The following is a 24,529-nucleotide window of genomic DNA, read 5'->3' as shown; positions in this document are numbered from 1 at the left end:
AGGGGTGTCCCAATACTTTTGGCTATATATATATATATATATATATATATATATATATATATATATATATGTATATGTATATATATATATATATTTTACAGAAACTAGTAGTGGCAATATAAATATATTTAATTATTTACATAAATATTCAAAATTATATTTACAAGAACAATAACAACATTTACTTAAAATAATTAAATAAAATTATTGATAAATAATTAAAATAATAAAATTACATAACTACAGAAGCCGTTTAAATAACTGAATGTTTTTCAGCTTACATTTTATTAATGAATTTACATGACTTTTCTAGTCATTTGTGAATAAAGTTTTTTAAAATTATTTTTACACAAATAGCAATTTCTATCCATTAAAATATTTTAGAGCTTGACATATAGAAATGTTATAGAAATGTTCATGAATTTCTAAGATTTTACTAATTTCCATGGCTTTTCCAGCTCTAGAAATCACGCTTTTCCTCATATATCATATTCCACACATCATATATCCAGGTTTTCCAAGACTGTGGAAACCCTGGTTCTTTAGTAAAAATTACAGGTGTTTGAGGGAATTAATTAAAATAAGAAATATCACATTAGCTCATTTTGAGTTTCAGCTGTTATGCTTATTTTAAAGTATATTTTGTCTTATTTTAAATAATTTGAAGCCAACTTTAGGCCTTTTTGGAAATGTGCAGAGGCCCCCTAGTGGGCCCCGATCCCCTGGTTGAAAAGATGTTCATCCAGATGTTCTTTCTTGTGCACAAAACACAAAGACATCCCCACAAAATTTCATTAGACCAAGTGCATATAGCAAATTAAACTGCTTGCCTAAAAGATGCACGTTTGCAGATGTTAATGGCATCACAAAAATAAGTCTCATAAATGAGTGATTTCATTAATATGTTGACTGCATGAAATCAATTCTGTGTACATGCATACATACATAATGCTACTTAATTAGGGTTGAGAGCCCGCTGTGGCCTACAATACAGTAGCTGCTGCATTTCCTCCGAGCAATTACCATGGCAACCACCAGACTTTATGGTTCAGGGGTTTATTATGTAGGCTGACATTCATCTTTTTTATTCTGTTGCTCAGCATTTGATTGGATGAAGCCCAGAGAGCTGCAATAAGATAACCACAGACAGAAATCGATAAAAACACTGAACACATGAATAGTTGATGTGGCATTCGTGCTTCTTGCACAGATGCCTATAAATTTGCTAGCAGTGGTTGCAATATTCTAATGAATTATATGCCATTGTTCATATTAATGCAAACGTCTTTAGAGTTCAGTGAGGTCGTCGTTAAAATACAGACATATGGATGGAGAGAAGAGGTTACAGTCTGGGCTTCCGCAGTAAAACTCGTCCTCTTCAGGGATGCTGTTTTCACTCAGAGTCTTGCTCATGTCCAAATTTATGCCACTGTGCTTCCAGGTGTAGCTTGCTGCGTGGGAATTGTAGCGCAGGTATCTCTGGAGAATCTCATCCAAGGTCTCCTCTGAGCATACCTGCTTAGAAAACAACCGCTTAGAACTATATCTGACTGCTGAAAAGTGCTCCAAATAGGGTGAATTCAGGGTAATTGGGACACTTTTTGTCATTGAGATGACTGGGAAAAAGTGGCCCAACCAACCTGAATTCACCCTATATGTTTATTTTATGAACGGTGTAAATAAATATTCCTACAGAAAGAGAGGGCAGGAATTTGTCTTGGACAGGCCCAGAGAAGGCTTGTTTCTGCCATGGAATAAAAAAATAAAAAAGGTAACTAACTGTGACTTTTTATCTCACAATTATGACTTTTTTCCTCAAAATTGTGAGTTTATATCTTGCAATTCCGAGTTTATATCTCTCAATTCTGAGGTTATATCTAAACACAGAATTGCAAGGAAAAGGTCAGAATAGCAAGTTTATATCTCAAAATCCTGACACTAAAGTCTGTATTGCAAGGTATAAAGTCACAATTCTGAGACAAAAGTCAGAATTGTGAGATATAAATTGCAATGAAAAAGTAAGAATTGCAAGCTATAAAGTTAGAATTGCAAGATGTAAACTTGCAATTGACTGTTCGCAAATACCTGCCCCCTTTAGTTACTGTTGCTACTTCCGACGAGCCATGCCGATCTTTCACCACACATGTTCTCACGCATTGAAAAATACATCGCAGAGCAAAGAGGACAGAGCAAGTTACTTTTGATATGAAACAAAGTTTCAAATTTCGTAATTTTTAAAGAAATTTAAACAATAAATACCGTTTTGTGGCTCTTTAATGTGTCGTGACATATCGCTGTAGCGCCTCAGTTCAAGCGGCTCGTGAAACGATCATCTCTTCCTACTAGTTCATTTATAGCATCAAATAAACATGAATGAACATCATAAGGAATGTTGTTTCAATCGCGGAAAGATGTCAGTATACACCATTTTTCAAGTTCAAGTCCACCTACATTAATCTGCTAACTCCACTTACTGCTTTGTCGGACAAAATGGCGGATTCGGCGATATGATTGATTAGATCGCCTGTCAATCAAACTCCTTGCGAAGGGTCAATTAGTCTTTTGTCTCTGTTCCTGCACTTCTGAGTTTATATATCCCAGTTGTAAGGTTATATCTAAGCTCAGAATTGCAAGAAAAAAAGTCATTATTGCAAGATATAAATTCTTAATTGCATGAAAAATGTATATCTCAAAATTCTGATATTTTTTCTCAGAATTATGAGATATAAATTTGCAATTGCGAGTTATAAAGTCAGTATTGCGAGATATAAAGTAAAAAGTTAGAATTGTGAGAAATAAACTTGCAATTGCAACAAAAAAGTCAGAATTGTAAGATATAAATTCTCAGTTGCAAGAAAAATGTCAGAATAGCAAGTTTATATCTCGCAATTCTAAGTTTATATCTGCCAAATCTGAGTTTATATCTAAACTTGGAATTGTGAGAAATAAAGTCAGAAATGAAAGATGTAAATTTTCAGTTGCAAGAATTGTGAGATATGAACTAATAATTGCAAATAAAAAAAAAAAAAAAAAAAAAAAAAAATTGCAACTGCAATATATAAATTCTCAATTAAGAGAAGAAATGTCAGAATTGTATCTCAGAATTGTGAGTTCATATTGCGAGAAATAAAGTCAGACTTGCAAGATATAAATTCACAACTGCGAGAAAAAAAGTCAGAATTGTGAGATGAAAAGTCGCATTTAACTTTTTTTATTTTATGGCAGAAACAAGCTTCCATAGACATGAGAGAGAAGCATCTAGGCTGAATGAAAAATGGCAGATGGTTGTTCAGCCCAGAGTTTAAGATACAGCCTGGTGGCTGCTGAAGCAAGTAAATCAGCACACTCTGAGAGCGCTTGTAATGCTGGAGGTTCAACATTAGGTCCTTTCCATCAAGCTGGAAAAGGATCAGATGCAAAAAGTGGGAGGGAGGATGAAATCAAAAGATTTAGGGGAACTAAAAAGAGAAGAAACAGTGCAATCCTGCCCTCTTCAGTATGCAGCAGCACAGTGCAAGCATGCAATATGACATAAGGAATGTGGTCTGTGCAGTACAACAAGCATTGTATCTTCTCAGGAATGCTTAAATAATTAATATGCACTTTTTAGGGCACAATCCTGAAATCATTTTGCAGATGAGTCAGCATTGTGTATTTTCTTTTCTGCTTGTGGCAACTAGGAGGCAGCAACTCTATGCCAAGCTTAATACTGGCTTACCTCCAGCCTCTGCTCCTGGGAGGTTAGAGTGTTGATAATGCGGATCCAGCGTGTTTTAGCAGACAGCAGCCCAACCTCATAGCGGTTATCCTTCCACCACGGCTTCCCGAAGTCAGTGGCCCAGTCAGTGCGAGGGCAGGGAGGGGGTACATGTATAAAGCGCCCCCTAGGGGTGTAGTATTTAATGCAGCCAGTCATTGGGTCAACATGGGTAAGAATCTGGGAAAAAGGGAAAAAAAAAACACACACACACACATATATATTATATATATATACACATATAAGCCAGCCCCATAATCTTGTAATAAAAAATGTTTTGTCATTCAGAAGATTGTGAGAGAGAATGCAACAGTGCCCGCCCACTTTTTCAGCAGTATTGGTTCCAGAAGTATTTTTTTCCATTAGTTTCTCCCACAGGGATTTAAAAAAAAAAGTCTTCGTTAAAGCGTTTTAAGCCATGAACAAAGGCAGCTAGCTACAAGGTGAATCATAACATTATAAACTTTGATTTGAAGCAAAAAAGTATTTGAAAATTGTACAAAACTGTGTACTTAGTGGCTGCATCCGAAATCACATACTCTCGAGTAGGTACTTATTTTGAATAAGTAATTACATCACAACCATTTAAAAAAAAAAGTACACTATATTGCCAAAAGTGTTCCAATCACTTCCATGGCCACAGGTGTATAAAATCAAGCACCTAGGCATGCAGACTGCTTCTACAAACATTTGTGAAAGAATGGGTCACTCTCAGGAGCTCAGTGAATTCAAACATGGTACCGTGATAGGTTGCCACCTGTGCAATAAGTCCATTCGTGAAATTTCCTCACTACTAAATATTCCACGGTCAACTGTTAGTGGTATCATAACAAAGTGGAAGCAATTGGGAACAACAGCAACTCAGCCATGAAGTGGTAGGCCACGTACAATCACAGAGCGGGGTCAGCGCATGCTGAGGCGCACAGTGCGCAGAAGTTGCCAACTTTCTGCAGAGACAATAGCTACAGACCTCCAAACTTCGAGTGGCCTTCAGATTAGCTCAAGAACAGTGCGTAGAGAGCTTCATGGAATGGGTTTCCATGGCGGAGCAGCTGCATCCAAGCCTTACATCTCCAAGTGCAATGCAAAGCGTCGGATGCAGTGGTGTAAAGCACGCCGCCACTGGACTCTAGAGCAGTGGAGACGTGTTCTCTGGAGTGACGAATCACGCTTCTCTGTCTGGCAATCCGATGGATGAGTCTGGGTTTGGCGGTTGCCAGGAGAACGGTACTTGCCTGACTGCACTGTGCCAAGTGTAAATTTTGGTGGAGGGGGATTATGGTGTGGGGTTGTTTTTCAGGGGTTGGGCTTGGCCCCTTAGTTCCAGTGAAAGGAACTCTTAATGCTTCAGCATACCAAGACATTTTGGACAATTTCATGCTCCCAACTTTGTGGGAACAGTTTGGGGATGGCTCCTTCCTGTTCCAACATGACTGCGCACCAGTGCACAAAGCAAGGCCCATAAAGACATGGATGAGCAAGTTTGGTGTGGAGGAACTTGACTGGCCTGCACAGAGTCCTGACTTCAACCTGATAGAACACCTTTGGGATGAATTAGAGCAGAGACTGTGAGCCAGGCCTTCTTGCCAACATCACTGCCTAACCTCACAAATGCGCTTCTAGAAGAATGGTCAAAAATTCCCATAAACACACTCCTAAACCTTGTGTAAAGCCTTCCCACAAGAGTTGAGGCTGCTATAGCTGCAAAGAGTGGGCCAACTCCATATTAAACCCTACGGATTAAGAATGGGATGTCATTAAAGTTCATGTGCACGTAAAGGCAGGCGTCCCAAAAATCTGTTGCGTTGTTTCAATGTCATTCACAAGTCCTCTCCCGTGGCAGAGGGATGACAGAGTAATATAATGACAGAGAAATATAAAACAGAGAAATGACAGAGAAATATAAAACTACTCATTTAAAAATATAAACAATATATTTTAAGTTTATTGCAAAATATGGACATATATATTTAAATATTTAAGTATTTTGAGAGTAAAGGGAGATTGACTTTCTGATTGGTGGAATTTTCTGTACAGCATCATGAGTAATGTAGTTTTTCCACCATGAATTCTGCTGTTGAATTATTTTAAAAACTAATTTGAAATAATGCAAGCTGACGTCTTCTAAAGAAACAAATACTATCTATTAACAACCTCTTACCTCACAGTAAGGCTGTCTTTAAGGGTTTATAAGTTATTAGAAAATAATTTTCCTGTGGAGAAAAATAATGTAGTTTTTACTTCCGGAACCCGACTGTTGCACTCTATAATCTCACATGAGAAAATAATGTAGGGTGGGAATTGATTTTGTCTATAAAAAAATAAGAAATATCAATTTTCATTTAATGGTACTTTAACAAAACAACAAGATAATTGCCTTTTTCCTTCAATGAAGATATACAATAGCCTATTCATTGGGTATTAAAAAAAAATGTACTTTCGTGATACATTAGGAAATATTTTTTTTTGTTTTTTTATTTTCAGTTCAGTTATTTTCAGACTATAAAGGTATTAAAATATATCTAAGAAAAATACTCAAACAAGTACTATATCTTTACACAATGACAAAAAAAAAAAAAAATCTGAAAAAAAAAGGAAAATTACAAAAAAATACTGTTATGAAATATTTTTGTGTGTGCTCTATAGGAGTTATTTTCTTTACAGTTCTTGTTTTTGCCAATATATAAAATATTCAAATATATCTTCATTAAGTTTTGTCGACTGTTTTGTGTGTTACAGTAGCTTACGTCCTTTGTCTTTGGGTCAAACCAGTGACTTATGTCCTTTCCTGCACACTCTGTAATAGGTTTCAATAACACATCACCTATAATATGAGAGAAAGCATTTTTGATAGACTGCTTTGAATAAATGGTTAATAAATGCCACATTACAAATTGTTATTCCTTTTCTTTTTTAATCATACGGTACGAGTTACCTTTATGTTCCTCCAGCAGTGGTGTCAGATCGTACACTTTGCCCAAATACGACACCCATATATCTTTGACAGTGTTGTGAAGGGACACCTCCTTCGGCGTGAAATACCTTGGGCGACGCATTTTAACAAACCTATTTTAGAGAAATAAAACTGTTCACTCGATTTAAAGAGTATTCAGGCACGGTAGAAGCTGGTTGTTGTGGTAACCAGGGTTGCCAGGTTTCCGTAACAAAACTAGCCCAATCGCGTACCGGGTCGGGGTTCCTAGTATAAATCGGGTTCCGGGGGGTAAAAATCGAGTTCCGATTCAAATCTAGGAAACAGTATAAAAGTAGCCCAATTCTGGCAACACTGGTGGTAACCGAAGTACTAAGGAGCGCGCAACAGAGTGCTACGGAAGCCCAGAACAGCAAAGAGAGAGAAAGTATCGCTAATTTTCTTCATTCGCTATTTTTTTTATAATTAGTTTGGCAACACTTTATAATAACGTCCAAATAGTTAACGTTAGTTTATCTGGTAACACTTTACAATAAGGTTCATTAGTTAACATAACTACATTAGTTAACATGAACTAATCTTTGTTATTGTTAATTTCAACATTTACTAATACATTATTAAAATCTTGTTAACATTAGTTAATGCACTGTGAACTAACATGAACAATGAACAACTGTATTTTCATTAACTAACGTTAACGAAGATGAGTAAATACAGTAACAAATGTATCGCTCATCATGGGTACCTTATGTTAGTTAATGCATTAACTAATGTTTAACTAATTAACTTTATTGTAAAGTGTTACTGTTTATGCTTTAATTATGAACGAGCAAAACAGTATTAGTCTTGGTTAACAACCTCTAACCCATGAGCAACAATAATAGTGATGCTTGCCTTGACTTTCAGTTGAATACAGTTCAATTCATTCATTCATCAAAGAATATCTCTTAGATGGATCCCCCAACTAAACAAAGACACCTGACAAACGAGTCTTGAACATTCTTTTTTTAAATACAGCATATCTTGGAGTTCTTCATGATTTTGTTTATCTTAAAAGAAATGAAAAACAAGCATAAAACATTAGGAAGACCCATAACATCAGTGAGGTCAAGAAGACATTTGCATTGGTATGTTGGCACAAACGAACAATCGTCTAGCCCCCAAAAACTGTAAATCTTTTAAATAATGGTGGCGGCATGTCATAAACCTACAAATAATATATATATATTTTAATGTATTTCCCAATAAAAGTTGGTTGACCTTTAACTCAAAATTAGTGCGGGAGTAACTCATCAAGTTTACATAATAGTTTCAAAGCTTTGTTGTGGGACATTGACCTGTTGATATATTAATATCAGACAAAAAAAAAAAAAAAAAACTTGAACCAAATATAGGCTGCTTTATAGTCTGTCATCTGATTTATCATCGGCAACAGCTGTAGAATGATAAACATGTAAACTTTTAGCAAAGACTTCAGTATTAAAAAAAAAAAAAAAAACTTGTGCAAACTGGTATCAGATCAAAAGTGTCAGGCTATAAAGCAGCCCAAGGACAGGTAAATTTCAGGTGGTTTTATGGGATACGCTTCAGTATTATGAGGTTGAGAGAGATATGAGAAAAGGTACCTCCTTTGCCAGAAAAGCGTGCAATACTGCTTTAACTACTTCAACGCTGCCAGCGTGTCAGAGCTGAAACTTGAATGCAAATATGACATACTAGTGTCAGAAGTACATGGCACAGTCTAAAAGAAACCACAACCCTAAATTCTGGAGTGTCATTCAAAGAAAAGAAACACAAGCAGCAGAAAAAGAAAAAAGACAGTGTGAGAGAGACAAAGTAATGTTAGAGATGGCACGTACGTCAAAGAAAATTTCAAGCCGAAATAACTCAGCTGGGTTTAAGACTCCAAGTTCAACTAGATTCAATTTTAAAGTCTTTTAGCAGAGAAAATCAATCACCAAACTAATGGTGTTTTCACGATCAAGTAATTTGCTCCTGGAGAAGTCCAAAACAGCCTGTGGATTCAAGTCTCAACAACAACAAAAAAACCTCTCCTTTTGATAAGATTCCTCCAAAGTTCAGTTTGGATAACGCAAGTTCTCTAGCCAGGTTTCTTAGTCCAAATCATTGTCCATTTATACTGCATCAGCCACTCTGTTATTAGTTGTACTGGAACTTGAAGTGGAAGTTTCCACCCTCAAAGGGGTTGAAGCCAAAGGGCCATTCTCTGCCTCCTCCACCTCCTCCACCCTGCTGATTCTCAGGGTCAAGAGGGTCCTCGCCCGAATCAAACTTCTGACGCATTTCTGTACGGAAAAACAACAAAGAATGCATAAATTTGAAGGTAAAAAGTCTTCATACATCCAGTGATAAATGTAATGTTCAAGTGCCCCTATTATGGTATTTTAATGTTTCCTAATTTTGTTTTGGAGTCTCTTATAAGAGATTTACATGCATCCAAGATCAAAAAACACTTTAATTTCCTCATAATATACATTGCAGCATCACCTCTTTCCTAACAGTGTCTGAAACAATTCGATAAGGGATTCAGTCACTCTAAACCCCTCCTTTCTGAGAGCCTCCTCTGCTCTGATTGGTCAGATGGCCCAGTCTGTTGTGATTGGTCTACCGCTTAGAGCACATGTCGGAAACGAAACACCCATTACCATATCTGAATTTCAGCTACAGAGGCTTCTTTAGCATTTGTATACACTGTAACGGTTTTACCGTATCTACCCAAGCCCAAAGCCTCTTCCTTTGGAAGTGCATGCAAAGTGGATTTGCTTTCGCAGCACTAAAATGTTTTCGACATTTTGACAACACGAACCAAACTCATCCAGGCCTCAGCAATAACTAATGTGTTTGAGGGTCAAGACGTTGTTCACATGCAGCCAACGAAGACCATATTCTGGCATTAAGCAAATGTGTTACAAACCTATACCTAAATTTGTAACAGGAAGTGAGACTGAAATTTTTAACAAATTGTTTTGGCAGTTCAGAATAAATTCTTTCATTTAAGAGACAATAACTTCATTTGTTGTTCGCTTTGATCTTTAAAACTTTGCATAAAAGCATAAAAGGGGCACTTAAAAATGACTGACAATAGAAGTTTTCAATAACAGACTTATGGAAAGATAGACAATGGTGTCTTCAAGTTTCATTAGGTTTTTGCTGTCACCTGACAATCTCTTACCTGGATCTGTGAGCACTTCCTTTGCTGATGCAATGTCAATAAACTTTTTCTCTGCCTCTTTCTTGTCTGCTTCAGACTGGAAATTATCAGGATGCCACTGCTGAGCCAGCTTTCTATATGCTTTTATGATTTCCTGTTTGTTGGCGCTCCTGAAAACAAGTGAAAAGAAACAAACATTTCTGTCAAACAACCTTGTTTTGGCTTACACATATATGCTTATTACTATCTACTTGTTAAGTTGTGAGGTAAGGAATACTGTTTCCGCATCCAAGCCTCCAGTAATTTCAATTGAGAATACCATCTCAACAGGCATTTATGAGCACTAATTATTGGTATTACACATTTAAGCTAAGCTATTAAAAACTCACACAGTGCATCCAAAATCACATGCTGTATAGTTGGTATTACATTTGGTTTAAAACTTAGTTAGCGACTGTTAAAAGGTTTGTTCTATATATATATATATATATATATATATATATATATATATATATATATATATATATATATATATATATATATATATATATATATATATATAGGAATATGCCCCCCCCGCCCGCCTTCATTACCATTATAAAGCTTGGAAGAGCCAGGATATTTTTAAATATATCTCTGATTGTGTTCATCTAAAAGAAGATAGTCATATACACCTAAGATGGCTTGAGGGTGAGTAAATCATGGGATAATTTTCAGTTTTGGGTGAACTATCACTTTAAGATAGTAAGGGCTGGTTCACACAAAACGTGTTTTTCCATTCCACTGCTCTAATTTTCCATTGTTTTTCAATGTAAACATGCTAGACAGACATGTTTGATCATTGTGCTCACATTTTTTGTAGTCTCGTGCATTACGTAGCTTTCTAACAACACAACGCCCAAGTTAAAATAAATTCAACTTTTAAAAAAACGCATCTCTAGACGTTGTGTTTTTTTTTTTCTTCACTTCACTGACCTGTGTTCTGTGTGAACGGCCCCTAACGCTGTCAGCAACATTTTAAAGCAGGATTCTGATCACATCAATCATTGCCTTACCTGCTGACCCCCAGGATCTTGTAATAATCCCGCTTGCGAGAGAGCTTGAGAAGCTTCTGTGCTCGATTGAGACCGTCACGAATCTCTTGGTTCTCTTGATCAAACTCCCGAGCCTCCTGATAGTCCTCCACAGCTGAGGAGAGGAACAGAGGAAGAAACATGAGTTTTCATGCAAACAAAATGAAAACCCGTACATTATATAGTAGTCAATGAGTGTTCTACTACCTTTCTCATATTCCTGCAGTAGGATGTAGGCCTCCGCTCGGTCCCGGAGGATGTGGATATTCTGAGGTTCTCTCTGGTGAGCTTCTGAACATATGTCTACAGCTTCCTCAGCACTCTTCATCTAAAGGAGTCACGAGAGAGAGGGAGAAAACACACAACCAGTGAAATGAAGCCTAGACACCAAAATCAGACTGGAATATGTCTTGATGTTCTTGCATTATTCACACCTCTAACGAAAGAGAATGTACCACATTAATGGTGACTAGAAGGGCTTTCATATTTTTAAAATATGTGACATAAAAGCATAATAACTCAATTACATTGTGTAACGGTACATACTTTGACTAAGCAGAAACAGATCCTCTCCTTTGCTTTATTAGTGTAAAATGCAACGTTTGGCTCTGTTCGCATCACAGACTCATACTTCTCAATGGCTTCCTGATACCTGCCAATCAAGAGCAAAAGTAAAGACATAAAACAATTAAAAAATGGTCAGAATGACGATAATGTCTGCAAAGTCTGTAATAATAGAAATTTGTATGAGAAATTTGACACTGCTAGAGATTCACACCTGTTCCAACCAAGTCAGTAATGTTTTTTTTTAAAGAAATTAACACTTGTATTCAGCAAGGATGCATTAAATTGATAAAAACTGACAGTAAAGACATTTATAATGTTATAAAAGATTCCTATTTCAAATAAATACTGTTATTTTTAACTATGTTCAAAGAATCCAGAAAAAAAAAAATGCATCACGGTTTCCACAAAACATCTTTTTACTGTACATGCAAAACTGCAGCACAACTATTTTTAACATTGATAATAATAAATGTTTCTTGTGCATCAAATCAGCATATTAGAATGATTTCTGAAGGATCATGTGACACTGAAGACGGGAGTAATGGTGCTGAAAATTCAGCTGTGCCATTACAGGAAAGAATACACTTAAAAATGTAATACATTTTAAATTGTAAAAATATTTCACAATATTACTGTTTGTACTGTTTTTTTTTTTTTTAATCAAATTCAGCCTTGCTAAGCATAAGAGACTATCTTCAAAGGCATCATAAACTTTTGAATGGTAGTGTTTGATATATAAACTAAACAGCTAAAAATAAAATATTACACTTTATAATATTTCCTGTTATTATATTATAAAGAATCTCAAATAAAGGCCGATTCTGAGTGAGGTAAGCCAAACCTAGACCTAAATTAAAATTCTAGAAGTGATGGGGAAGAGATGTTTTCAGCACCTCTGTTCTGAGATCAGCTCTTCTGCAGAGTCCAGCTGCTTGCTGAGCTTCTTGACCTGTTTGTAGTGGGCAAAACACTCCTTATCATCCTGATCCAGCTTCAGACACTCACGGACATGACTGAAAACAGAAACAAAGAGGGAAAGACAAAGTGAACAGCAGCAAAAGAAAGAGACATCTTTCCTTTTAGAATCACACAAGTTTGATATAGTATTCCTATGTCTACATGCACACAGTCAGTGTGTGGGAATGACAACTGTATTTACTATTTACTAACAGGAATGACCCTAGAATTGTCCTTGAAATAGCCTACAGGAGAAGCTTGAATACTGTCTGTATGAATCCCTAACTAAGAACGCATGTGTCATTCAGCATTCTAAAACAAGCCTGACAACTTGACATTTAGCTTGCTGTACATACTTAAGTGAGTCGTGATGCTCGCCTAAACTGTAATGTAGTTGACTGAGTTTAAGGAAGCCTGCTCGGTTGTCCGCACGGAGACGAGTTGCTGGCGTCAGGTCCATAATGGCCTTCCGTGGCTCCCCGAGGCGGATGTAGCACTCAGCTCTTAGTTCTCGAGACTCTGGGTCCCAGGGAGAGAGCTGGGGAATGAAGAGAAAATGACTACAGAACAAAGCTAGATGACAAAAAAGAGGTTTTGAAGCTCTAGAGACATCTTAAGCCTTAACTGCAACATATGATATGTTGATGTGTTGTTTTTGTATTTTATTTGTGGGGCCATTAGAGGTGCAGTAAGTGATTTCTGAGAAACACACTGTTGATATTTGAAATCAACCCAAACAAGCCTTTCATTGCTCAGTGCATATGTGCTTCAAACAATGAATATACAGCACACAAAAGTACTTACAAGCAAGAGTTGGCTGGTAGTCACCAGCAGCTACAAACAAACAATGACACTCAAAACTTTCCTGTTACTATAGCTAACATTAGAACAACAGCATATCTTGGTTCTGTGAATCAAAGCAAAACCAATGTTTCTCACGTACAGAGCAGACCTCGGCAAATTTCGACAAAAAGTGAATTCTTTCAAAAACTTTAAAATCTCCAAGCTTTTGAACAATAGTGTAAATTTGCAATTCAGAAGACTTTCAGTTAGAGCTGCACGATTCTGGATTAATTAAGAATTGCGATTTTTTTGTTTCAAAAAGAGATCATGATTCTCTCATGATTATGAACAGCCATCTAAACAAAATAACATGTAATTTACTAGAGGTTTTGACAAAATGTATTATTTTTATTATAATCAGTTTGAATGAATGATTCAATTACTCACTCATAATTCACTTGTTTCATTACTGGATGAATCAGCGTTTTTGAACAAATTTCTTGAATGACAAATACATTTTTTAAAAGCCACTTGCCACCACATGGTGGTGTAATAATGTAATCAATACATCCTATACGTGACAACTGCTCTCTCTGGCTCAGCGGCAGCGCGGAAGCAGATTTTAATGTTCTGTGTGATTTTGTCAATCGTTGTTATTTAGGAATGAGATCGCAATCTTTTAACTAATCATTAATTAATCATGTAGCTCTACTTTCAATACAGTTCACAAGTGCAAATATTTAGTCTTTTTCACAGCATAAATCACATACCAAAACATTCTGGAATCTGAAAATGATTTTGTGTTCCATAAGAGAAAGAAAAAAGTCAAATGGCTTTGGAAAAACATGAGGATGTATAAATTATACCTACCATGCTTTTAATTTTTGTGTGAACTATCCCTTTAATATTACTATTACCAACACCTGTTGCTGCATGTGTATTTTTGATCTCCAGACTAACTCACCTCTATGACTCGCTCCAGCACCTGGACAGTAGTGATGTAGTCTCCACGGTGATTGGCCTCATGTGCCTCTTCCTGGAGTAACTCCAGCTCATCGGCCTTGTGGAGCTGATCACGTGCTTCCTCGTGATCCGGGGAACGCTTCAGCTGCAAGAGAGAGAAGTTAACAGGCAAAAGAACAGACCACCAAGTAGATGCATAATGTGATCTGGTTTGAGAATGAAGTTGGCAGGTTTTAAAGGGATAGTTCACGCTAAAACAAAAATTAAGTCATCATTTACTCACCCTGGTGTTGTTCTAATGCAGTATGTCCTTCTTTCTTTTTCAGACCGCAATTTTTTTTTTTTTTTAAATGTCCCGCTCGCGCTCATCCATATAATGGCAGTGGATAGCAACCAGCATCAAGCTTTTAAAAAAAGACGCAAAAGTAATTGTGGCACTAATAGAGTCTCATATAAGTCAAGCACAGAAGATCAACGGCCAAGGTCAGGATTTCTGTTAAATAATACATTAAATTTCAGTTTGTTTTTCATCAAACCCCATCGTAAACCCCCAGAACACTTGAAATATACAACACATGTCATATGGGACCATTATGTGATACTTCTGTGTCTTTTTTTAAAAGCTTGATGCTGGTCGCTATTCACTGACATTACATGGACGAGCACGAGCGGGACATTTTTTACAATTTCTCCTTTCGCGGTCCAAACAAGAAAGAACAGCATACAGCATTAGAGTACACCAGGGTGAGTAAATGATGACGTAATCTTCATTTTAGGGTGAACTATTCTTTTAAGGGAATTATTGTACTCACTACTGCTTGGAAGTCTTCTCTGGCCCCTTGAGTACTTCCCTGTTTCAGTAGGATATTACCCCTCTGCAGTCTGGCCTGAAAACATGTACACACCATAGTGAGTGTTTATAGTGGACTGTTATCTATTACCTGGTTTGGTATCACAACAACAAAATTTAACTCACAGCAAGGAAGTCTGGCTTGAGCTGTATGGCATGGGTCAGGTCTGGCAGTGCTGACTTGGACTTGCCCATGGCCAGGAAAACGGCAGCCCGTTTGTAGTATGTCAGGTAGTTCTTAGAGTCACCCTCTATTGAAGAAGTTTGCATTTGTTAATGAAGTGCAACTAAATCTTTTCTTCATTTTGAATGATCTACATAAACTGATATGCATTTTAGTACTGATCAGCAAAAAAATGAAGCTACCATTCAGAAGTTTATTTGATAAAAACTACAGTGAAAACAGTAATATTGTGAAATATTATTACAATTTAATATAACCGTTTTCTATTTGAATATATTTTAAAAATGTAATTTATTCCTGTGATGCAAAGCTGAATTTTCAGCATCATTACTCCAGTCTTCAGTGTCACATGATCCTTCAGAAATCATTCTAATATGCTGATTTGCTGCTCAAGAAACATTTCTGATTATTATCAATGTTGAAAACAACATTAATATTTTTGTGGGAACTGTGAAACATTTTTTCAGGATTCTTTAATAAATAGAAAATTCAAAAGAACAGAATTTATTTGAAATAGACATCTTTGTAAATCTCTTTACTCTCACTTTTGATCAATGTAATGTGTCCTTACTGAATGAAAGTATTAGTTTCTTTCAAAACAAGCAAACAAAAAACCTTACTGACCCCAATCTTTTGAACAGTAGTTTAGCTTCCATGTGTGTGTATGTGTCTTACCCACAGCTGAATGATAGTGAGACAGGGCCTCAGCGAGCTGTCCGGCTGCTAGCAGCTTACGGCCCATTTCTAGATGATGCTCGATCTCAACAGGTGTGGCACCTAACACACCTGAAATGAAACGACTTACACATGACACCTGGACTCAGAAATTTTATTTTAATTATTATAATTTTATATAATGTTGAAACAGCTGCTTCCTGGGGCAGCTTTGAAAAACCTCTGTCTGCCTGATGGGATTCAGTTTACATGCTTTTTACATTTTTACATTTACATACCCAAAATGGTAAGTCTTTCTGTAACCTCATAAAAACAAAACTTCTTTAAGGATTCCAATCCATTTTGTATTTCGTTTCACAATGGCAGCACAAAAAGTGAAAGCATGCAGCACATTGCGACAGGACTGTTTTAGAAAACAAAACCTAAAATTACTAACTACCACCTCTACTTACTCTAGTATGGTTTCTGTTTATAAATTAACCTATAAAGATCTTTAAAAGCTTAAAATCTACAATATTACTAAGTCCAAAGTCAAGGAAGATGGTCACTACATGTTTAGCTGTCACCGTAATGCACACATAATTAAATACTCATGAAGTTCCTTGGAATGATACTTCAAACAAATCATGGTTTGATTACAAAACATAACATCACCATAGTACATGTCCAAATAATAACATGATGTACTATTGTATTCCTTTTGCGTGAAATCAGACTCTGAAGCAAGATTTTAAAATAATGTCTGTGCTTCAAATGCTATTGAGCTGTCAATCTAGACAGTATACTTGGATATTAGATGGCATTAAAACGCTGTCAGGCATCTCACTAAGTTTTATAAGCCAATATGATTTTATACTTTTTTTTCTATTTTTGAAAAACTTGTCACTTCCTGATGAGCACCTGTGGAGGTATCATGATAAAGTGATAGTGTATCGGATGATGACACCACGGTGTTCTGATACATATTTCATGATTACCATATTCATGTACTATGATATTTAAGTGTTACTTCAATAAATACCATAGTATTAACATGGTACATGTCCTGATATGTGGTAATACTCTGGTACTTCCGAGACAACTTAGTACAGGCAACCTGAAAAAAACCCGAATTCCTCAGAATATAAACATAATCTCATGTGTGGAAGAAGAAGAGTGAAATCTCACCGTCCAGCTGTAGGTCCAGAACCACACAGAGCAGAGACAGGGAGGACAGGACACTGTTGAAACCTCTCCGCCGTCCCGAATCCATGATGACATATATCACACCCCCGATATACAACCGTGTGTCTTTCCACTGTGATTCACAACGTGCAATGTGACAGAAAGAGTATTTGTACTCAGATCACCATAACAGCAGCATATCCGGCATACTTGTTACGGAGATGTTTCTGTTGTCCGGGATATAAATACGTCCGAGTTGAATAAAGGAATGCGAAACTTTAGTTCCGTGTGTCTCTCAATAATCAACACTCTGTGGAAAAAAAAGTGTATTATAATTTGTAGTGAGTTGTTTCTTAGCTCCGTGTGACAGTGACTGTGCACAACAGCTGTCAGCAATGTACTTCTGGAAGACTCCTCCAGCTGAACCTATTGGGTGTACAATTCAAATCGCCCTACATTTCAGCGCGGTGACATCCGTGTTTGTCCACAAACGTGGTCCCGTCCCATTGGCCGAATTATTTTAGCGCACTGGACGGACACGCCCACATCTTGTAATGGACTGATAGTTGATGTGACCCATCATTTACTTGATGAAAAGTCTATTCTCGCCTCGTTTAGTCTCGGTAGTAAAGGAAACCGTGGATACCATGGTAAATTTTTGTGCCTATTCTATTCTATTCTATTCTAATTGTGCTGTTTTATAAAGCTCCTATAGCATTATGGAATAGCATACAATATAAAAGAACAGAACCTTAGAAAAATAATCGAAATAAATCAATTTGGGACCCCCTTCAAACTGTAAAGAGCTTTGAATAGAAAATAATAGAATATTACCATGGTGACTGTGATTTCTGAACTGTATTTAATTGCTATTGTTATTGATAGGCCTAATTACTGTATATCAGAATAAATTAACATAAGATTAAATAGTGTAAATGATCAAATTTTGTAAGAATTGAAAATTAAAAATGAAATGTAGTATTATTGTTGTTATTATGTGAGCTGTGTCAAACAATAAAACAAAACTAAATACATAATGGCCTTTTTTAATGTCATGTTTGTTTAATGTTTGTATAAAATACATCATATATAACAGGGTCATTTGTACAAATAAATTGAGAAATGATAATCAACACATTATGAATCTTCTTCTTATTATACCTTGATTCATGTAACTGCGACAAAAGAATTCTAAACAAAACTGAAGCAATTTCATTGTGTAATTCCTGTACAGATAATCAACTCTTTCATTCTGTATAATGTTCTCCAAGGTGTTTTTGCACAGCAAAACTGATATGGTAACATTTACATGAATTACTGTAAGGCTTATTCTTAGGTGGCCACAAAACTGCCAGTACGTCTTGTACTGTATAAATATTTACATAATTGCACAGACAGAATATTAACAGTCAACTGTCATATTATTTTAAAATGTTATGTTTAGCCATGAAATTGACCAGAATTGCTTCATTTAGACATAGGCATTTCTTCCATAAGTGCTCTGAGCTTCTCTCCTGGATGTGGACGCTGAGTAAACTGTTTCTCGCGTGGGCTGGTAGGGGTAACCGCTGCAAGAGCAAGATGCAGAATGTAAGAAACATACAAATTCACTGAATAACTAAAATGGGGGAAATATTATAGGAACACATTATGTGAAAAGATAGCCTTATAGAAAAGAGAAAAGTGTGTGAGTGAGTGTGAGCGACAAAGCAACTCACGTCTTCTCCTTTGAGCCTAAATTGCAGCTGAACATGAGACAAACTCCACCACAGATTGCGAGAACACCAGAGGCCCAGCCGAGGTATAAAGCCTCTCCAATCTCATACCTACAGCACACCACAAAACAACACAACAGATTCAGGTCAGTTCAGTATACATACATAGGTTTCAATTATTATGAAATTTGCTGTCAAACTATGCATGAAACGGAAGTTGCGCTTCTCTTTTCTTCCCTATTGTGACATACATCCGAGTAAAACAGCTTTTTGAATAAAAAAATGTAGAATGGAACTTGATTTTGTCCATCAGGAATTGATTGGATGGTTGTGGTTTGCAATTGGCCAATCTCATGTGAGTGACAGGTTGTCCTGTCCTCATGCCAGTAAACAAGTCATACTGTATGGCCCTGTCCCAAATAGCACACTTCATATGCACTTTCCGTCTTGTGGACTGCCGTGTGCGAGTGATAGTGAAGTCCATGTGACCGTAGGGCGTCCCATTTGTCATTTTAGGTTTCAGAAGGGTGCTCTCGAGCGCCCCCTTAGCGGTCGATATGCGCCCTCGATGCGCACTTTAGTCGAGCCCGCACTGAAGCGAGCTCCGCAGCAGACTTCTACCTGACAGTCAAAGCGGCGTTACGTCACGAAAGCGCGGACTCGTAGGAAGACCGCGAGTGTTTAGGGTGCCATTTGGGGCAGAAGAGAAGAGATGTCTTTGCAAGGAGGGGAAGTTATTTTAATTGAAGATTACGAGGGCACATTAATAAAAAAAATAAATAAATAAATAAATAATGATGTGCTCAGATAAACAGGCTAATTTATAATAAATAGGCTACTGCAATAATCTATAAAAAATAAGAATTGTCCATTTTGATTTTATGATGACTTTAAAGGGTTAGTTCACCCAAAAATGAAAATAATGTAATTTATTACATTACACACCCTCATGTTACGGCCTTCATTCATCTTCGGAACACAAATTAAGATATTTTTGATTAAATCCGATGGCTTAGTGAGGCCTGCATTCAAAGCAATGAAATTTCCTCTCTCAAGATCCATAAAGGTAGGCTACTAAAAACATATTTAAAACAGTTCATGCGAGTTCATTAGTTCTACCTTAATATTATAAAGCGACGAAAATACTTTTTTGTGCACCAAAAAAAAACCAAAAACAAAATAAAGACTTTTCAACAATATAGTGATGAGCCGATTTCAAAACACTGCTTCGGAGCTTTACGAATTGAATCAGTGACTCGGATCTCCTATCAAACGACTAAACTGCTGAAATCACGTGACTTTGGCTCCGAAGCAGTGTTTTGAAATCGGCCCATCACTATATTGTTGAAAAGTCGTTATTTTGTTTTTATGGCGCACAAAAAGTATTCTCGTCGCTTTATAATATTAAGGTAGAACTACTGAACTCGCATGAACTTTTTAAAATATGTTTTTAGTAGGCTACCTATAGATCTTGAGAGAGAGGAAATGTCATTGCTGTGAATGCAGGCCTCACTGAGCCATCGGATTTAATCAAAAAATATCTTAATTTGTGTTCCGAAGATGAATGAAGGTCTTACGGGTGTGGAACGACATGAGGGTGAGTAGTAAATGACATTATTTTCATTTTTGGGTGAACTAACCCTTTAAACTCATCAACAATCAGCACAATGCACTAATATTGATTTACATAAACATAAAGTTTTATCATACAAATATTTTCATTATAGCCCACAAATATAGGCTATACACAGTAGGGGAAATTCAGTAATGGTCTGCAGTTTTGTAAAACTTGAACAGGTGAAGCCAGAGACACCTGTTGGATGTGAGTAGAGTGGAGTATTAAAGAAGACAGCAGGGGGCAGTATTTCCCTTTAAACTACTGAAAGAGCACACATATATACTCACTTTTGGCCAGGGTAGAGCGGGTTGAAGAACTCTTGAGTGATATTGGCAGCGTACCAGGACACTGATACCATCGTGCACAAACCTTTACATGAGATTAAAACATAGCCCTAAAGATTAATAGATAGCATACAATAGCAATAAAGCATTCTTATAGGCTAAGTGAATCTGATGAGTGAATCTGATGAGAACTGCTTTAAAGATTATTTTTGTTGTTCGTCTGAAAAACACATTTACCAGCAGTGAATTCCAATCATACTTCTATAATATTGAGATTAATTATTATTGTGCTTTACCCTGCAGCAGGAAAAATACGCCTCCGGTACCGGCGATTCTGCCTTTCAGTGTGTAGTTCTCTCCGCCGGCCTTCGAACACTGAATGCCGATGAGGGCCGCCACCACTCCGAACGTGCCACACACCACTGCCGCGATCACCAGAGCGCGAGACGCCTGGATATAACCTGAGGGAAGAGAAATAAACAGAATTGTAATACACTATTAATACATGTGCTAAAAGATTTGATACTGAAAAAAGTATACAAGACTGTAATAAAAGAATTAAGCCATAACGAAAGACAGAAACAGCATTAAGAAAGCAACAGCAGAAAGAATGAAAGAAAGAAAGAAAATAATAAATAAATAAATAAATAAATAAATAAATGGAATAAATGAATCGCCTGGCTAAATAAATAAATAATTAAAAGATCGACCAAGAAAACGCATAAATAAATAGTAAACAAACAGTAGTAAACAAATACATTTAAAACGAATACTGCTGAGTAAATAAATAAATAAATACATAAAACTAAAGAAGGAAAGAACGAAAAAGAAAATACATAGATAAATAGTAAACAGCTAGGCCTAAACATATACAGAAAGGCATTTTTTTTACTGAGCTGAGAACGAATAAATAGGCCTAAATAAAATTAAAGAAGGAAAGAACGACAAAGAAAATACATAAATAAATAGTAAACAGGCTAGTAAACAAATAAATAAAGTCAAATAAATATAAAATAATTACTGGACTGAGAACGATAAATAAATAAATAAATAAATAAATAACCGACCGACCGACCAAGAACTAAGCAAATAGTAAACGGCAGTAAAATTAAAAAAAGTCAAATATAAAATAATTATTGCACTGAGAACGAAGGAACACACACACATAAATAAATAAATAAATAATTGAATGAAAGAAAGAAAGACTGTCAAAGAAAATAGACATAGCCTTACTAGTAGTAAACAAATAAACAGAAACATTGAAATGAGAAAGAAAGAAAGAAAGAAAGAAAGAAAGAAAGAAAGAAAGAAAGAAAGAAAGAAAATTATTCCAAAACACTGTTTGAACGCATTGTGAAGCTGTGAAAAAAGTCATGGTCACCAAAGTTCCCGCCAAAATCAAATTGATTTATATTGTTTATTTATGACAGTGGTGGCTAATATCAAGCTGCTACAACTGTGATGATTAAATGACCCTCAAACTGTTTTAAGGCTATAAGGTATTTTTGTCCCACCAGACAGGGCGAGCAGAGAGGGGAATTCGCGGCAGTTGTGCACTCCCGTCGAGTCCGTGGCGCAGGACATCCACAGATTCTCGTACAGGGTTGAGGTGGTGATCACAGTCCCATCTAACGACGATACTTTCCAGTAACGGTTCGGAATTGTGATGCCAACCATTATCCAACTCAGAAAGCCAAGAAATAAAGCAACGACTTCAACAACCGGATCCATGGCTGCTTTAGATTACACAGGCTCCAAAATCATCCACAATCGACGTCAGTATTTCTACTTCTCTGCTTTATTTATTTGTTTTCAAAATCTGAACACCATTTGCTGCAAAATTATTAAATTAAATATTTCCAGGTGTTATTGATTTAGCAAGCTGTTCCGTGAGCTGGGCCAATATTTCCATGGAGAGCGAGATTAGCCTACACCAGTGTGAAACATCAAATGTGTTGTTACAGTAGCGATCATTTATAGGCTCTGTTTGCCCTCCCCTCTCTTGTCTTGCTTTTACGTTTTACACTCCGAAACTCAACAGCTGGTTATCACCAAAGTCCAATGGTCGTTGCCTGACCTTCAAAGGCAATGCATCCGTTATGTGATGTTTCATGGACTCAAACTCATTGCACGCTGTAAAATGTGATTAGTTGACTTCAACTAAACAATGTGAGGAAACCCGTTGCCATACGAAAAGTAAATAAGCTTCACTCCAATTTAAAAAATATTTGTTGAGTATATCTGAAATATAGGCTAGCTATACATTACAGTTCAAAAGTTTGGGGTTGGTGTTTTTTAAAAAGAATTCTTATACTCATCAGTGTTGCATTTATTTGATAAAAATGGTAATACTTTGAAATATTATTACAATTTTAAATAACTGTTTTCTATTTTAATATATTTTATTCTTGTGATGGCTATTTTTTTTTTTTTTTTTGTGGAAAACAATAAATTGAATGTTCAAAAGAGCAGCATTTATTTGAAATACAATTTGCAACATTATAAATGGCTTTATTGTCACATTTGAATGTAATGCATCCTTGCAGAATAAAAGTATTTCTTTAAAAAATCGTGCTGACTCTAAACTTTTAAATGATAGCCATCAATGAATAAAAATTCCAAAACCACTGGTATTAGGACAAATAATAGCCAGCTAAATGTAAAACATGCTTCTATAGTTCTTTTACAAATATGAAACGTAGAATTCAGAAACCCTTGTTATTAGCGACACCGGTGGCCGTTGAGTGAACTGCAGCCAGCAACTTATACTTCACTTTTTACGAGTACGCGAGGGTCAGCATACAGTACGCGTGGCGCGAATTTTGTCATCAGAAAGGAATGCGCGTGTACGCACACCGCCGGATTTTTGTAACCGCGCATACTTGTACGCGCAGGTCGTACATGCTCATGTAATGTGTGCCCTGTGCCCTGGTGGCGTCGATTCACACGGTAGTCAAAAAACCCCCGCATAAACAGAAACTGTTCTCATCATTAGTTCAATTGTATCAGCTGTGTTCCATTAATTATCCTCGTTTGTGTTTACTACTTAAGTTCCTCCTGTTCACTCTGTCTTTGTCTGATCACCGTTACATTAAGTTGTTTACCTTGCCTGTCTGCCTGCTTGGATTATTATTATTAAAGGGTTAGTTCACCCACAAATGAAAATAATGTCATTTATTACTCACCCTCATTCTGTTCCACGCCTGTAAGACCTTCGTTCATCTTCGGAACACAAATTAAGATATTTTTGTTGAAATCCGATGGCTCAGTGAGGCCTGCATAGCCAACAATGACATTTCCTCTCTCAAGATCCATTAATGTACTAAAAACATATTTAAATCAGTTCATGTGAGTACAGTGGCTCAATATTAATATTATAAAGCGACGAGAATATTTTTGTGTGCCAAACAAAACAAAATAATGACTTATATAGTGATGGCCGATTTCAAAATGCTGCTTCATGAAGCTTCGGAGCGTTATGAATCAGAGTGTCGAATCATGATTCGGATCGTGTGCCAAACTGCTGAAATCACGCGACTTTGGCGCTCCGAACCGCTGATTCGACACGCTGATTCATAACGTTATTCTTGTCGCTTTATAATATTAATATTGAACCACTGTACTCACATTGTTACGGTAGCTGGTGTATAAAGCACACGAACGAGGAGATAAGGATAAAGAGAGTCTTTACTTGAAAATCCAATGGGTGAATACAGGAACAGACAGGAATACACACCATGTAAACACTAATGACACCCGACAACACACTGAACAGAAACAGGAACTTAAATACACTGATTGATGAACTCAAATGACGAACAGCTGTGATGAAAGT

The 24,529-nt window shown here is 36.5% G+C and overlaps 3 protein-coding genes across 4 annotated transcripts; all 3 read right to left on the bottom strand.

Moving 5' to 3' along the window:
- Positions 1-1,040: 1,040 nt before the first annotated feature.
- On the bottom strand, positions 1,041-7,540 carry LOC127516823 (cytochrome b5 domain-containing protein 1). Its single transcript, XM_051901746.1, has 4 exons — positions 6,693-7,540; positions 6,505-6,581; positions 3,719-3,937; positions 1,041-1,515 (listed from the first exon to the last, which is right to left on the bottom strand). The coding sequence occupies exons 1-4, from the start codon at positions 6,811-6,813 to the stop codon at positions 1,288-1,290; spliced, it is 645 nt and encodes a 214-aa protein (XP_051757706.1). The 5' UTR covers positions 6,814-7,540; the 3' UTR covers positions 1,041-1,287.
- A 139-nt stretch (positions 7,541-7,679) lies between these two features.
- Positions 7,680-17,536, bottom strand: dnajc3b (DnaJ (Hsp40) homolog, subfamily C, member 3b). Its single transcript, XM_051901743.1, has 12 exons — positions 17,081-17,536; positions 15,914-16,024; positions 15,181-15,305; positions 15,017-15,091; positions 14,206-14,349; positions 12,815-12,996; positions 12,395-12,514; positions 11,481-11,586; positions 11,142-11,262; positions 10,917-11,049; positions 9,883-10,031; positions 7,680-8,995 (listed from the first exon to the last, which is right to left on the bottom strand). Exons 1-12 carry the CDS (start codon positions 17,163-17,165, stop codon positions 8,850-8,852), a joined length of 1,497 nt encoding a protein of 498 aa, XP_051757703.1. The 5' UTR covers positions 17,166-17,536; the 3' UTR covers positions 7,680-8,849.
- A 578-nt stretch (positions 17,537-18,114) lies between these two features.
- cldn15a (claudin 15a) lies at positions 18,115-24,013 on the bottom strand. Of its 2 annotated transcripts, none has more exons than XM_051901500.1 (5): positions 23,880-24,013; positions 20,991-21,155; positions 20,698-20,779; positions 18,796-18,903; positions 18,115-18,645 (listed from the first exon to the last, which is right to left on the bottom strand). In XM_051901500.1, exons 1-5 carry the CDS (start codon positions 24,007-24,009, stop codon positions 18,549-18,551), a joined length of 582 nt encoding a protein of 193 aa, XP_051757460.1. In that variant the 5' UTR covers positions 24,010-24,013; the 3' UTR covers positions 18,115-18,548. The 2 variants fall into 2 exon arrangements, with proteins under 2 accessions (XP_051757460.1, XP_051757459.1); XM_051901499.1 differs by lacking the exon at positions 23,880-24,013 and adding an exon at positions 22,209-22,656.
- Positions 24,014-24,529: the final 516 nt, after the last annotated feature.

This window comes from Ctenopharyngodon idella, chromosome 7 (assembly GCF_019924925.1).
Source record: "Ctenopharyngodon idella isolate HZGC_01 chromosome 7, HZGC01, whole genome shotgun sequence".
In the NCBI taxonomy this organism is placed as follows: domain Eukaryota; kingdom Metazoa; phylum Chordata; class Actinopteri; order Cypriniformes; family Xenocyprididae; genus Ctenopharyngodon; species Ctenopharyngodon idella.
The sequence above is the reverse complement of the archived record's forward strand: the minus strand, read 5'-3'. Positions and strand labels throughout refer to the sequence as shown.

Coding starts and splice junctions, on each gene's coding strand:
- LOC127516823 (XM_051901746.1), bottom strand. CDS start 6,813: ATGCGTCGCCCAAGGTATTTCACGCCGAAGGAGGTGTCCCTTCACAAC. Junction 3,938..6,504: donor TTGACCCAAAGACAAAGGAC/GTAAGCTACTGT, acceptor CCTTTTTCCCAG/ATTCTTACCCATGTTGACCC. Junction 1,516..3,718: donor CCCAGGAGCAGAGGCTGGAG/GTAAGCCAGTAT, acceptor TTTTCTAAGCAG/GTATGCTCAGAGGAGACCTT.
- dnajc3b (XM_051901743.1), bottom strand. CDS start 17,165: ATGGATTCGGGACGGCGGAGAGGTTTCAACAGTGTCCTGTCCTCCCTG. Junction 15,092..15,180: donor TCAAGCCAGACTTCCTTGCT/GTGAGTTAAATT, acceptor ACATGTTTTCAG/GCCAGACTGCAGAGGGGTAA. Junction 11,050..11,141: donor ACTGCAGGAATATGAGAAAG/GTAGTAGAACAC, acceptor TCCTCTCCTCAG/CTGTGGAGGACTATCAGGAG.
- cldn15a (XM_051901499.1), bottom strand. CDS start 22,425: ATGGATCCGGTTGTTGAAGTCGTTGCTTTATTTCTTGGCTTTCTGAGT. Junction 21,156..22,208: donor CTCTCTGCTCGCCCTGTCTG/GTGGGACAAAAA, acceptor CTCTTCCCTCAG/GTTATATCCAGGCGTCTCGC. Junction 20,780..20,990: donor CGTATTTTTCCTGCTGCAGG/GTAAAGCACAAT, acceptor TCTCATGTAAAG/GTTTGTGCACGATGGTATCA.